At 43.1% G+C, this 15,092-nt stretch overlaps 1 protein-coding gene across 2 annotated transcripts in view; it reads left to right on the forward strand.

The window, feature by feature from the left end:
- The window catches only part of WHRN (whirlin), a 384,594-nt gene that overhangs the window by 230,943 nt on the left and 138,559 nt on the right, over positions 1–15,092 (forward strand). For both annotated transcript variants that reach the window (XM_068248275.1, XM_068248276.1), the window contains exon 2: positions 8,788–9,006. In XM_068248275.1, the coding sequence (XP_068104376.1) occupies positions 8,788–9,006 (219 nt within the window). The remainder of the gene's footprint in view (positions 1–8,787; positions 9,007–15,092) is intronic.

Genomic DNA, 15,092 nt, shown 5'->3' on the forward strand with positions numbered 1-15,092 from the left:
TTCTTATAATTCTCTGTGGGATGCAGAAAATGGCGCCCACTGTCTTCTGTCCAATACAGATGGGTTACCATCCGTCAGCCTCGGAACATCTTCATCGCTAAATTAAAATTTTACGACACTGAGATGTATGCAGAACTACTGATCTCGGTTTAATTTCTATGCAAGTTTTGTGTGCTATTCAATTAATGAAAAACTTGGCCGCACAGGGAAATGGGATCTTAGATCTAAGAAATGAAAGGCAAGGAGGGTTTCACATATTTGTCTTGGAGACGCCGGGATACTAAACGCTGCTGCTATTCAAGTTACATTCACAGGGCTAATGTGGTGCGATGTGGCTGGGAAAGTTAATAAGTGCAGTAGAAAGCCTATTCACAGAGAGGAGGGGGTCTAGCTTTCATCGGGAGGAGGGGAACATTGTTTTTGCTGCAGTGCAGAGAAAGGGAAAGTTCGAGCTCTGTGCTCTTTTGGGTGATCCTGTTCATAACTGAGATGATTATCTGTTTTTTGTGCAGGTGACTTTTAGGAGAAAAGCTAGATGACATGAGCCAGTTTTAGTTATGTTAAAGTGTAATTCCACCTTCAATTTAAAGCCCAACTATGTATTCCACAGAGGCATAACTGCTGTAGGTGTAGCCCTTGTAGCCACAGGGGTGACCAGGGCTGCGGGTGCTATAACTACTTACCTGCAGGGCCAGCGCTGCCATTAAGGCAAAGGGGGTAATTGCCTCTGGGGCTCCGACTACTGCCGAGCACCCGTACACCACCGGACCCAACCCATTAGGTGGTCTCCCCCCCGACTGCTCCCAATCCCCGGGGCCCCTGCATGATGTGTATCTGCACTATAGTAACTCACCTGTCCCGGCGCACTGCTTAGTTCCTGCTCCATCTTCAGCGGGGCTGAAGATGGACCACAAACAGAGCAGCGTGCCGGGACAGGTGAGTTATTACAATACAGCCACACATTGTGCAGGGGCCCCAGGGGCAGTCGGGGTAAGCTGGCCATGAGGTGGACATACCTGATCCACAACCTTGCATCTCTTTAATTACTGATGATGTGGTGGCGTATGGAAATAGGTTGGGACAACCCTTTAGTACGGGCAGCGCGCACCATGCGGGGAGGGAAGAAGACAGAAGCTCTGCACTAGTACAGCTGAGTGGCGCAGGACTTTCAATCATGTATGTCCACCTCCCTGGCAGGTGCACATTGTTGCTCGCTGTCTGTCTCTAGGGTGTACCTGACCGCAGCAGGTAAAAAGGGTTGTTAATTTGGGTGCTGCCATAGCCCATATAATTACCGACTATGGCGATACAAGGGCGGTAAATGAGTATGGTATGTTAACCCCATATCGGCAGTGAGTCTCCGCACAGACAGAGGCACTGTTCTCACTGGCTTTCCTAGCAAGCCTACTCACGGACAGAGCCGCTGCTCATCAGGCACCTGATCGGCAAGCCACTGAGAGAGACACTGCTGCCTTGCAGAGGCTCTCTGATCTGCAGGACAGGGCCGCTGCTGCTGTGCAGTGGCTCACGGATCGGCTACATATGGCGCCCTTTTTTGCTGCTGCCTTTTTTATATGTATTCCTGCCGGACACTATGAAGGAGGCAGACAATCTGGGCACAGTGGCAGAGTTTGGGGGCACCAGCCCCGAACATTTTGGCCTAACATTTTCACTGAAGGGTCAGACTCCCCACTATTGAGTTGCTAAATAAAACCTATCTGTGATCTGAATCCCATATCTGTAATCTGGTATCCATTTATTACCCTAAACTATGCTTTATGTTATCCAACTCTTTCCTGCATATTCCTAGATCTGGCCTGCCATGCAGATAAATGATCACATAAATGGGATCCAGATAAAGGATAGGATAGTAATGTTAAGAGAGCCAATAATGAGTAGTCTGGAGGGCAGCAGGAGATGCAGTCACAGCATGGCATGTAAAAGGATATAGTGATCAGACTACTGGCAATGGGGAAATGTACTGGTGTGTAAAATACAGTCAGTTAAAGGGGTCTCAGATCTTTTCTCCGGAGCAAAATTAGTAATGTGTTAAAATTACTTTATTGTTCAAGGAGCAGTTTGGGGTTAATCTAGGATATTTATAATTGTAAGTAGTACACTTATCCTTCAGGGCCCATTCACGCTGGGTTGATTTACAGGCGTTTTCCACAGTTTTCCGAATCGCCTGCAATTGCTACCCCTTTGAAAAGCGCTAGTGTAATTTAATGTATATGGCAGTGATCTCACTGCAGTGATCGCCGGTAATTCGTGGAAAACGAAAATGCGGTGCATGCAGCACTTTTCCATGATTTTGGAGCGTTTGCGGTTCAAATATTAAAAAAAAAAAAATTGAATGGCAACTGCTTACAAATCGCGGAAATGTCCAGCAGAGAAACTGCAAAGAAAAAAACCTGCAAAACACTAGCAATTTTGTGATCCCCAGTGTGAACAGGGCCTTAAAGCAAATCTTACTCTTACCACTTAGAAAGGGAAGCCACAGAATCATAATGAGGCTTCCCTTGGTCGTTCCAAGACTCCATTGCTGAGTGCGGCCCCCCTGTACACCAGGCGCCGCACAGCTCCTCTTCCTGGTTTAAGTGCATGCAATGGCCGCGCATGCTACTGCGGGCTTAGTCAGCCATTGCGCGCACATAAGAGGAGCTGCGCGGCTTTAGTGTGATTAGCAGCAATGCATTGTCACTAATCTTCGGGGGGACCACAAAGTAGCGAGGGAAGCCCCATTAGGATCCTAATGCTATAATACTCTATGGGCCCATTCTTACTTGGGCGATTTGCGTTAATCGACGGCGATTAACTCAAATCGCCAAACGCAAGCTTGTAGCCTGCACCATTTTCAGTCGATTTCCCAGCGATCGCGTTTCAGTGCTATGGAAGCGCTAAACGCGATCGCCGAAAAAATCGCTGCTGTGTCCAGTGATTTTTCCACGTGAAATCATGGAAATATCACTCCCGCAAAACGCCGGTGTTTTGCACTTTTAAGTGTGAATGGGCCCTAAAGCAGATTTATTCACCTTTACTTAAAGGGGAACTGAAGTGAGAAGAATATGGATACTGCCATATTTATTTCCTTTTAAACAATACACATTGCCTGGCAGCCCTACTGATCTATTTGGCTGCTGAAGAGTCTGAATCGCACCAGAAACAAACATGCAGCTAATCTTGTCAGATCTGACAATAAAGTCAGAAACACCTGATCTGCATGCTTGTTCAGGGTCTATGGCTAAAAGTATTAGAGGCAGAGGATCAGCAAGACAGTCAGGCAATGTGCATTGTTAAAAAGGAAATAAATATGTCAGCCTCCATATCCCTCTTGCTTCAGTTGCCTTTTAAGGAGGTTGTACAAGCACGGAACCAAGTTCTGCTGCTTAGGGCTGGCAAAGGACTAGGGAAGAATTTCTGCCTGGATTTGTGTTCACACTGTAATGCAAGTCAGCATTATAATCAAATTGGTAAATGAAAATGGCCTACTTGAAATGTTCACAATGTTGCTTCATGCTGTGAGGATTATTCTATTGCTGTGGAAATTTCCCATAGAGGAAGACCTACATCAAAAGCAATACAAACCATTTTATATTTTAATGATCTCAAGCATTGTCTTTCCATTGTAATCTGCAGCTGCAACAACTTTCTAATACTGGCAAACAAAAAAAAGTTCAAGCTTGAAACCACGGCAACAGTACATGGTTTGGTATTGAAAATTTCCCATAATTCTTATCTGTTGTTGTGTTTCACTAGTGCAGGGTTTAGCCAGAAATCTGCACAAATCAGATTTCCTGTGTCTAGGTTTGCTAGATTGATGGCTTAAAGCGGTATAAAACCCGGACATAATATTCAATAAAAACATGTTTTCCTACGTTTTATATGCCATACGGTTATCATATTTGCATTTGTGCATAGATATTATTCATTTAGAAATTATATGTTCCCAAAAGTACTGTTTTCTGCTTAGTGAGCTGACTTTACATTTTATTCATAACTGGTTTTATTCATTATGTATTGAAGGCAGAAATGCTTTGAGTTTCTGTCTGTGTCCAGGAGCTTCTCAACAGTCAGAGAATGTGTCACATTCCTCACTTGGTACATTTAAGTAAACACAAGATAACATTATCTACACGGATGTGTCCACATTTCTCTGCACTGAACTTTCCAGCCCTGTGTGTAACCCTTTGAATGCTGTTCTAGTGAAAAAAAAATGATGGTTGTATATAATATGCTGTAAATAACTTTTCAGAGCAAAGAAGAAATGCTGGGTTTCATTCTGCTTTAAGGTGATGTACTGTAAGTCTATGGGGACTAGTACCAGACATTTAGATGGTTTATTAAAATTCATTGATTTAGTAGATAGGATATAGAGTAATGTAGCTATTTTTGCAGAGGATACAAAATTATGCAGAATTATCAACACTAAGCAGGATAGTGACAACCGGACCTTGACAACATAACCATATGGGCAGGCATATAGCAGATTACATTTAATGTTGATAAATGTAAAGTTGTAAAACTTGGACATACCAACGGTAGAGCACCATATTAAATAATTGGCATACAGCTGGGAACATCAGACTTGGATTAAGACTTGGGAATAGTGGTTGATAACAAGTTAAGTAACCATATACAATGCTAAGCAGCAGTTGCTAAAGCAAATACAATTCTGGAATACATAAAACGGGAAATAAAAATTTTGAGATGCTAGTATACTACTCCCTCTGTATAACTCACTTGTGAGGCCACATCTGGAGTATAGGATACAGTTTGGGGCAAGTACAAAAACGGGAAACTAAATTGATCAGAGGGATGGAAGGTCTCAATTATTAAGAAAGGTTGGACAAACTGGGCATGTTTAACTTGGAAAAAAGACAACTGATAGGCAGGGCCGGAGCTACCATAGGAAAAAATAGGCAACTGCCCCAGGGCCCCAGAACCTGTAGGGGCCACCAAGGTGTCCCTCCCCATGTTAACTGTTGCTCTCCAGGGACTCTGCAGAGTCTGTTAAGTTGGGAGGTGATTGGGGGAGGGTCAGCAGACAGCTCTGGGGCCCAGGAGGGAAGTTTGGCTGCAACAGAGGGCCTCTAATGACGCTTTTTGGTCGGGGGGTGTCTGTTGGGGGGCTCCCAGGCTAATTTTGCCCTAGGGCCCAACTGTTACTTGAACCGGCCCTGCTGATAGGTAACCTGAATAACGTGTAAATACATCATAGTGCAATACAAAAGCTTGGCAGATGAGCTATTTGTCCTTAGGCATGTACAAAGGACAACGGAACATGATATGTGTATGGAAGAAAAAAGTTTTTCAATCTATGGAGATGGATTTTTGGATTCTTTACAGTAACAGTGGTCACAATCTGGAATATCTTACTACAGGAAGTAGTTATGGCAAATTATACATACATATATATATATATATATATATATATATATATATATATATATATATATATATATATATATATATATATATATATATATGCATTTTAAGAGGGCTTAGATCCTTTCCTTGCATTGAGTTGCATCCATGGCTATAATTACTGGGTAAATCTCAGCAGAGTTGATCCAGGGATTTATCTGACTGCCATCTGGAATTTTCCATAGCCTGTAAAGGTTGTTTCCTTCCTCTGGATGAACTGGGGGGGGGGGGGGGGGGGGGTTAATGGCTAAACTTGATAAGTGGATTTCTTTTTTTTTTCCCCTACAGCTTTGCCATTCTTCTGAGGAAGTCAGCCCTTGGTCATGAAATGTGTTGATGCAAACATCATTGAAAAATATATTTAGTACATATATTTAGGATTAACTGAATTTCTTCTACCCTTTCTGATACAGGGGCATAGTCACTAAATAGCAGTAAAATTGCCATGTGCAGGTAGAGCACAGCAATTTTACAGTTACATCTGCCAGTTACATAGTGTGTGCTGCGCAAGTAGCGCAATCTGCGTCACCTAGGTAACAAGCATTACACATTATGCAAATAGCAATTATACCGTTATTTAATGCATTTGCCCCCTACTGTTGTGTCAATCAATGATACTTGTAATTTAAAAGTGACATTTTTACCCAGTGGAAATAAGTGTAATGTAAAATCAATTTCATGTACAATGTACTTTAATATATTTCTATGGCTATTTGCATAGATCATTTTTCTTCTTGTTGCATCTCAGGCCCATTAGAAGACTAAAGCTTAATGAATATTGCTTTTATTTCTAATAGAATCGCTAAAACTCACTTACATGTATATGGATACATACTATGGTTAATTTTATGATATCCACTTTTGCATCAGAAAAACTCAAACCTGTTTCTGATGCTGGTTTGTAATAAACCATATTAAAAAAAAAAAAAAAAAACTCTTCACCATCTACCACACAGTTGGCTGATTAATTAAAAGAAGAAATACATTTCCTTGCAAAAGGACTAGACTAAACCTGAGACTCAAATAAAACCTGTAGCTATATATAATTTTATGAGCATTTAATGGGTATTCCTGATTCCCCTATTCTTTATTCCTAGCATGACAATGTTCACACTACATTTATAGAGAATTGGAAGATATGGATAGCTCCAAACTAGTTCCTGTATATACCCTGATATATAATTAGGTATCATAGGTGCCATTCCTATATTTAAACTTAGCGTGCACAACAAAAATACCCTATATGTTTCACCCCAAGATGGGGTTTTGTCGGGGGTGTAAAGAATAAAGTGCCAAAGTGATCAGTGCAAAGTTACAACCACAATCAATGTAATGACACTCTGAGCTGACTGAGACCTAAGCCCATATGCAATTAACGTTTTCTCCTGACTTTTCTGCTAGGTGATATTTTCACAACCTGACCATATGCAATTCACTTTTTCTCCTAAGTTTTTTACAAGGTGATAATTTTTTATATTCTCTTTAAAATAACTTTCCAGCATTTCACAATTAAAAAAAGCACCAAAAGTAGTAGAAAAAGGCACTTTCAAATTGATTTTGTGTATTTTCTTGCTTGCTGGGGTTTAAATGGCTTCTTATTGACATAGTGTAAAAATGTCAGCTTGGAGAAAACTAAGGAGAAAAAGTGCATTGCATATGGGCCCTTGCCTCTTAAACTACCAGCAAGCAAGAAAATGCTCAAAGTTATTTCCATAGTACTTTTCACCTATTTTTTTGGTGCTTTTTTGGTACTGAAAAATTATTTTTATTATTATTATTATTATTATTTTAAAGAGAGGATGAAAAATTATCTCCTTTGCATAATATGGACCCTTGTCAATAAAATGCCATTTAAACAGCCAGCAAGACAGAAAATGCTCGAAATAATTTTGACACTACTTTTCACCAACTTTCTGGAACTTTTTCAATTGTGAAGTGTTATTTTAAAGAAAGGTTGAAAAATGATCTTCTATGAGAAAAGTCAGGAGAAAAAGTTAAAGGGGCACTACAGCGAAAAATTATAAAATTTAAAATATGTGAAAACATATACAAATAAGAAGTACACTTTTTCCAGAGTAAAATGGGCCATAAATTACTTTTCTTCTATGTTGCTGTCACTTATAGTAGGTTGTAGAAATCTGACAGAAGTGACAGGTTTTGGACTAGTCCATCTTTTTATAGTGGATTCTCAGGGATATAGTTATTTTCAAAAGCATTTAGTGAATGGCAGTTGCTCTGTCCAAATGCCAAAAAACTGTGTAGCGAGCAGGGAGGCTGGCCAGCATCATTGTTTAAATCCTTTTTAGGGACTATCTTTATAAAGAGTAAAAGCCTTGCTGAGAATCCCCTATGAAGAGATGGACTAGTCCAAAACCTGTAACTTCTGTCAGATTTCTGCTGCCTACTGTAAGTGACAGCAACATAAGAGAAAAGTAATGTATGGCTCATTTTACTCTTGAAAAAGTGTACTTCTTTTTTGTATATGTTTGCACATATTTTAAATTTTACAATTTTCGCTGTAATGCCCCTTTAATTGCATATGGGTCTATGCCTTTTAAGCCACCAGCAAGCAAGAAAATAAAATTTACAGTATTTTTTCACCTATTTTTTTGGTACTTTTTCATCTTGTGTTTAACTAATATTTCAGCACACTGCAATTGAAAAAGTATCTTCTAGGAGACACCTAGGAGAAAAGGTTTTGAACTGGACTGGGCCCTAAGTCTCAGTCAGATCAGAATGGCATTGCACTCTGATTGTGTTTGTAATGTTTGTACTCATCACTTTTGTACTTTAATCTATACACCCCAGATGAAGTCCCATCTTAGGGTGAAACATGTAGGGTATTTTTGTTGTGTATACAGTATTAAGTTTAGTTATAGCAATAGCACCTACCTGATTATATATAGTATTAGGGTATATACAAGAACTATCTTGAAACTGTCCATATCTTCAAATTGTATATAAATATAGTGACAATATTGCCATTCTAGGGTTAAGAAATAGGGGGATAACCATTGAGATGCATATGTATTAAAAATTAAGTTTTAATGTATTGTTTTTCTTCACCATCTACCACAAACTGAACCGCTACTTCAAGTAAATAAGACAGTGGCACCCGCAAATTTCATGAAAACTCCTACCATCACTCATCACTACTTGCTTTGACATAAAATTCCAATGTCTGATCAATTTAACTTTGAAAACAAACTTTTTAATGCTGATGTTGAAAAGGTCTCTCATTGCGTCACTCTGATGTCTTCTTGTGATCTGAGTAGTTCTGGGCTGTCAAGTTCTGTATCTTTTTGTATTTTTCTTTTTTGCAGTGCAGAAATGTTAGTTGACCTTTGTATATCTGTCTTCCAGGCTCTGCGGGGCTCTCAGAAGCTGGTACTCTCTGTGCTCTCCGCTGGTCGGGTACCTGGCGGACATGTTTCTAGCCACATCTACACCTGGGTTGATCCACAGGGACACAGTGTCTCCCCTCCAGGAGGGCCACCATACCTTCACAGTCCTTCTACAGGAGTCCCAGAGAAGGAGAAGAGGAGTCACCTACAGCTTCTACAGGAGGGGGATGAGAAGAAGGTGTGGGGGTAACTCTGTACTGTCTGCACTCATCTGATGTCTTCCTAGATCCAGTCAAACTATAGTTATTGATTGTGTTTGTGTATATCCCATGTTTCCTTTCCCTCATCTCCATCAGTGCTGCCAGTTCATCTCCATCCTTTCCTTTGACAACATTGTTACTTGGCAGGGAGGTCATGAAAGGTAGGGCTTTTTTTCATGAGTTATTGGCGTGTGACCACGTCTAGTAGAGAGGAGATTGACAGCTAAATAAAGGGAAGCAGACATAGCACACAGTTTTATAACCTGCAGAAATGACATATCAGCCTTGTGCAAAAAATAAACTTAGAATTCTTGTCTCTTTATAGCATACACATCTGATTAGAACACAGAACTTCTAGGTCAATTGGAATCAATGCTGTGCAGCCTGTGGAGTATGTCAAACCATCCATGAGGAACACCAACATCCACATTCTAATCTGTAAAATCATTCCCCATAAGTGTTTCCCCAAATCATTCCCCATTAATGCTTAACCAACATGGGATTATAGAAAGTATTAACTTAATGTCACACACGCACACATGCAATACGCTGGCAACAATGTGGGACGCAAATGTGGAAGAAGAGTGCGGAGACATCGGCGGAACTGGACAGATAAAGTAGTAATGCACGGGGGGGGGGGGGGGGGGGGGGGTTATCTATATCTTCATGTGGGGGACATGGCCAGGGGTTTCTGTTGCCTTCATCCTTCATGATGATCCCATGCCGTTACTGAAGCGCACCCGATCAAAAGTGTCAGCCCAAGATTTCCCAGATGTCCGATCAATACAAGCGACCGAAGTTGGTTGAAGTGTTGATCTGGTGTGGTCTTGGCGGCACCGATTTTCATCAGATTTGATGATTATTGAATCTGATGGATGATTGCCCACCAGGTCTACAGATGTATGGCCGCCTTAACTGATAATTTCTCCTGCAGCCAGCAATGATATCAGTCAGCTTTAGTGAGGTATAAATATGCACTCAAATGACATCAGACCAAGCTTATAGCATTTTAAATTCATTTTTTTTACCGTGTTTAATTTTTTAAAGCCAAAATGTAATCTTGAGTATAATCCCACTTTAAGATTCACCCTTCAACTTCTTAAAATTCTTGATAAACTTAAAGGAGTTGTCAGGCAAAAACTAAGAAAATAAGCGCTACTTACCGGGGGCTTCCTCCAGCCCCAAGCTCCCAGCACGGCCCTCGTCGCAGCTCTCCCCGCAGCCGTTCGCTGGAGGTCGCTCTGTACTGCGCCTGCGCGATCGACGCTGTCAATCACCACCACGTGGGCCGGAGCGGACTGCGCGCAGTAGTTCTCCGCCTGCGCAGTCCGCTCCAGCCCACGTGGCGGTGATTGACAGCGGCAATCGCGCAGGCGCAGTACAGGGCGACCTCCAGGTCGCTCTGATGTCATCGCCGGGGACTGGGTCAGAGCTCCGGCGAACGGCTGCAGGGAGAGCTGCGGCGAGGGACGTGCTGGGAGCTTGGGGCTGGAGGAAGCCCCCGGTAAGTAGCGCTAATTTTCTTAATTTTTGCCTGACAACTCCTTTAAAGAACATTTTTCCTCTACAAATCACATGGCCTTTACCACTTTAGCCTACAAGGACGTAGCTCCTACGTCCAAATATGCATGCTGGACGTGGGAGCTACATCCATGAAAAAATGGAGCCGCCGGTGTTTGTAGGGCTGCAACCACCGGGGGGCGTGGGCCGTCCGTTAGCCCGGAGATAAATGAATGGGAAAGCAGTACCCATTAGAGATGGCTCGAACCTCCGATTTTCGGTTTGCGAACCTTAAACGCGAACTTCGGCAAAAGAACTTTCGCGAACCGCAATAGACTTCAATAGGGATGCAAACTTTGAAAACTAAAAACATTTATGCTGGCCACAAAAATGATAGAAAAGATGTTTCAAGGAGTTTTTGCTGGATGAGTGGGATAAGCGACAAAAGTCCCGGGGAAAAATCTGGATTTGACGCAAAGCAGCGTTTTAAGGGCAGAAATCAGATTGCATGCTAAATTGGAGGCCTAAAGTGCTTTAAAACATCTTGCATGTGTATACATCAATCAGGGAGTGTAATTAGAGTACTGCTTCACACTGACAGACCAAACTCACTGTGTAATGCACCGCACACAGCTGTTTGTGTAGTGACGGCCGTGCTGGACTGGTGTGCACCATGGCTAGAGTGCAGGTCATGACGGTTTTCAAGCCCATATGGTCACCGGTCTGAGGTAGCTCAATGACAGAACAACAGTGACTGTCCAGCTGATCGAATTTGGTCTGTCCACAATGAAGCAACAACCTTAATATCGTGGGTATGCTCCCCCCCCCCCGAGACACTTATATAGCCGGTGGTCATTGTTTCATTGTGATACGCAAGCCCCTTCACTGTGGCAAAGTAACGATCTTGAAGGGGAATTGGCACATGTACATGTCTTTTGTTTTGTTGTTGCAGCTGTTGCAGAAAAATTATTACAGCGGCCGCTGCTAGCAACGGCCTTAAAAATTCAGGCATCCGCCTGGAGTCCTGGACCCTGTTGGTGGTGGCGGAGAAGGCAGTCAAGCAGCCTGCAGGCAGAGATGCTGTGTGGAGACCGACTTAGTCTTGGGGCAGGCAGTCACACGGCGTGCATGCGGAGATGCTGTGTGTGGGGACTGACTTAGTCTTCGGGCAGGCCTGAGCGTGCTTTGCAGACCAGGCATCCGTGGTCAGATGGACCCTTGACTCTTTCAACATCACGGTACAGTTTAGGTATCGCCTTTTTTGAGAAATAATTCCGGCCTGGTATCTTCCACTGCGGTGTGTGGCTTTGCTTTTGTGTGCAGCTTTTCCTCAGGTGGTCATCCCATTGCAGTTTGTGCTTTGTAATCATGTGCCTTCGTAAGGTAGTTGTCCCTACGCGGGTCTTGGTCTTTCCACGACTCAATTTTCGGTGGCAGAGAGTACAGATGGCATGGCTCTCATCTGAGGCAGACACACACAAAAAATTCCACACCGCTGAGCCCTGTGATGATGGCACTTTGGTGATGGCTGCTGACGAAGTGTTAAGTGGGGTGCCAGAATCAGAGCAGGAGGAGGAAGATATGTCACGCTTCCGTGCGGAAGCTGAGGAAGATGAGGTGTTCTGTGTTAAATAGTCAACTATGTTATGACAATATTGGGGGTTGATGGCATGTGCCTTCTTCTGAATACTGTACTTTGGTCGAGAAACGCACGAAATCACGACAGCGCGACCTCGAACAGACCTGCCAGGTGGCCTGCCTCTGGCTCTGCGCGTTGTGTTGTCCATATTGGGGCGGGGGGGATGAAGTGAAAGGTATGCACTGACTTGGCTAATACAATGTACGATTACACAGGTGCAGTGAACAGGTTGCAGTGACTGCTGGTACAACAATGTGCGGTTACACAGGTGCAGTGAACAGGTATGCAGTGACTGGTATCACAAATGTGCAGCTGTCACACACACAGGTACCGTAACCAGGTGCATTGTCTGGTGGTATATAAAACTGCATGCGCTCACATAGGTAGGTGGGTGTACTGAACAACAGGTAGGTATATGCAGTGATGGGTATTACAAATGTGCAGCTGTCACACACACACAGGTACCGAACAGGTACAGTGACACTGCGTGCGCTCACGTAGGTAGGTGGGTGCACTGTGAACAACAGGTAGGTATATGCAGTGATGGGTATTACAAATGTACAGCTGTCACACACACAGGTAGTCACTGAATGTGCTGGGCCTGGCAGTGGCACAGTAGGAATTACAAAGGGGCCAAGGTTCAGCAGCTAAGACTGACTGACAGGGCTGTATATGCAGATCACAAGAACAACATTAGCTCTCAAAAGAGCTGTTGAGGATGAGGAGTGCTTTTTAGCAATAAGGATCAGCAAGAAAGAGCAACCTAACAAGCCTAACTAAGCTTTCCCTAATGTCTCTGCAGCACCTCTCCCTTCTCTAAATACTGTATATTCTGGCGTATAAGACGACTTTTTGAACCCTGAAAATCTTCTGCAAAGTGGGGGGTCGTCTTATACGCCGGGTGTCAGATGCGGGGTGTCAGTATTTGTGTCAGGTAGAGCTTACCAGGTGCAGCAGCCTTGGCGGAAAGGTCCGCTCATGACCTGGGTCCTTCTATGTCCTCCACTGTCCCCCTGCATCATTCATGTCCGTGTCCCGTGTTTGAACATTCAAAGCTGCAATACGGTAGCATCTTAACAGGGCAGCTTCCTGATTCCGGGTCACCTGACTGGTGACATGTGCATAGGAAGAGGAAGACACTGAATTGTGGAGCGCACATGTCACCAGTCAGGTGACCCGGGACCAGGAAGCTGCCCTGTTACCCACGCGAGCGGCTGCTTGCAAGATGCTACTGTATTGCAGCTTTGAATGTTCAAACACGGGACATGGACATGAATGATGCAGGGGGACAGTGGAGGACATAGAAGGACCCAGGACAAGAGCGGACCTTTCCGCCAAGGTTGCTGCACCCGGTAAGGTCTGTCTGGTACAAATACTGACACCCCACACCTGACACCCAGTTCTAAAATGGCACAGCCTGAACTCTTTTCCCTCCCCTGGATGACTGCAGCACCCAGTAATATGCAAAGGGTGTATACAGGGTGGGCCAGGAGGACAGAGGAGGCATGTTGTGAAGAGGGGTAGTCTTATACGGCGAGTATATGCCAAACTCTTCCTTTTAACTGGAAAAGTTGGGGGGTCGTCCTATATACGCCGGAATATACGGTACTGCAGCCACACGAGTGAGTGAAATGCCTGACGCTGCCTGCTTTTTATAAGGGGGGTGGGGCTCCAGGAGCCTGATTGGCTATCCTGTGCCTGCTGACTGTGTTGTAATGATGTAGTATAGGGGGCGGGTCGAACCGCCATAAAGTTTGCGTTCGTTCGCGTGAATAAGTTCGTGTGTGAACTGTTCGGGCCATCTCTAGTACCCATTCATTGATTATAAGTCCCTTGAACGATCACTGGCTTCTATGGAGAAGCCGCGATTGTTCTGTTACACATCCCCTCTTCACATCCTGTAATGTCATTGTGATAAGTAGTGATAAAGTTATTAGTGAATGAATGGGAGGTGAAAATTGCTCGGATGCATAAGGTGAAAAAACACTAAAGGGTGAAGTGGCTAACAGACATTAGATTACTGTATCTTGAACTCATACTAATAATTTATGATCAGATTGTGTGACTGCCTAATGACTGTACAGATGTACCCCTTCCTGTCCACAAGACCTCGCTTACGGGAAAAGCAGCCAGCCATGTTTTTTCAGGTTTTTTTCAGCTGACATATTGCATTCCCCACAGCAGTTTGCCTCCTGCTGCTCTCCCCCTTTCCATAGAACATAATAAAGTGAGCGCACATATCTCTCCAGGCATCGCTGGATGAACATTCAGATAAAAACTTTAACAGTTGTGCAATGCCTCTATCCAGTTTAACTCTTCTGCCTGGCTCTGAAATGGTATAGCAGGGTTTTTTTTACATTTAGGAAGTGATATAGTAGTTGATAGGCTATCACAAATATTATTTAAAGGGGCACTATGGCAAAAAATATGTGCAAACATAGACAAATAAAAAGCACCTTTTTTTCCAGAGTAGAATGAGCCATAATTTACTTTTCTCCTATGTTGCTGTCACTTACAGTAGGTAGCAGAAATCTGACAGAAGTGGTTTTGGACTAGTCCATCTCTTCATAGGGGATTCTCAGCAAGGCTTTTATTCTTTATAAAGATATTCCCTAAAAAGCATTTAAACAATGATGCTGGCCAGCTTCCCTGCTTGCTACACAGTTTTTTGACAGTTGGACGAAGCAACTGCCATTCACTAAGTGCTTTTGAAAACAAATAAATCCCTGAGAATCCCCCCATGAAGAGATGGACTAGTCCAAAACCTGTCACTTCTGTCAGGTTTCTACTACCTCCTGTAAGTGACAACAACATAGGAGAAAATAAATTTATGGCTCATTTTACTCTGGAAAAACATACTTCTTATTTGTTTATGTTTGCAACATATTTTAAGTTTTACAATTTTTCGCCATAGTGCCCCTTTAA

The sequence above is a fragment of the Hyperolius riggenbachi genome, chromosome 8 (assembly GCF_040937935.1).
Source record: "Hyperolius riggenbachi isolate aHypRig1 chromosome 8, aHypRig1.pri, whole genome shotgun sequence".
Taxonomy (NCBI): domain Eukaryota; kingdom Metazoa; phylum Chordata; class Amphibia; order Anura; family Hyperoliidae; genus Hyperolius; species Hyperolius riggenbachi.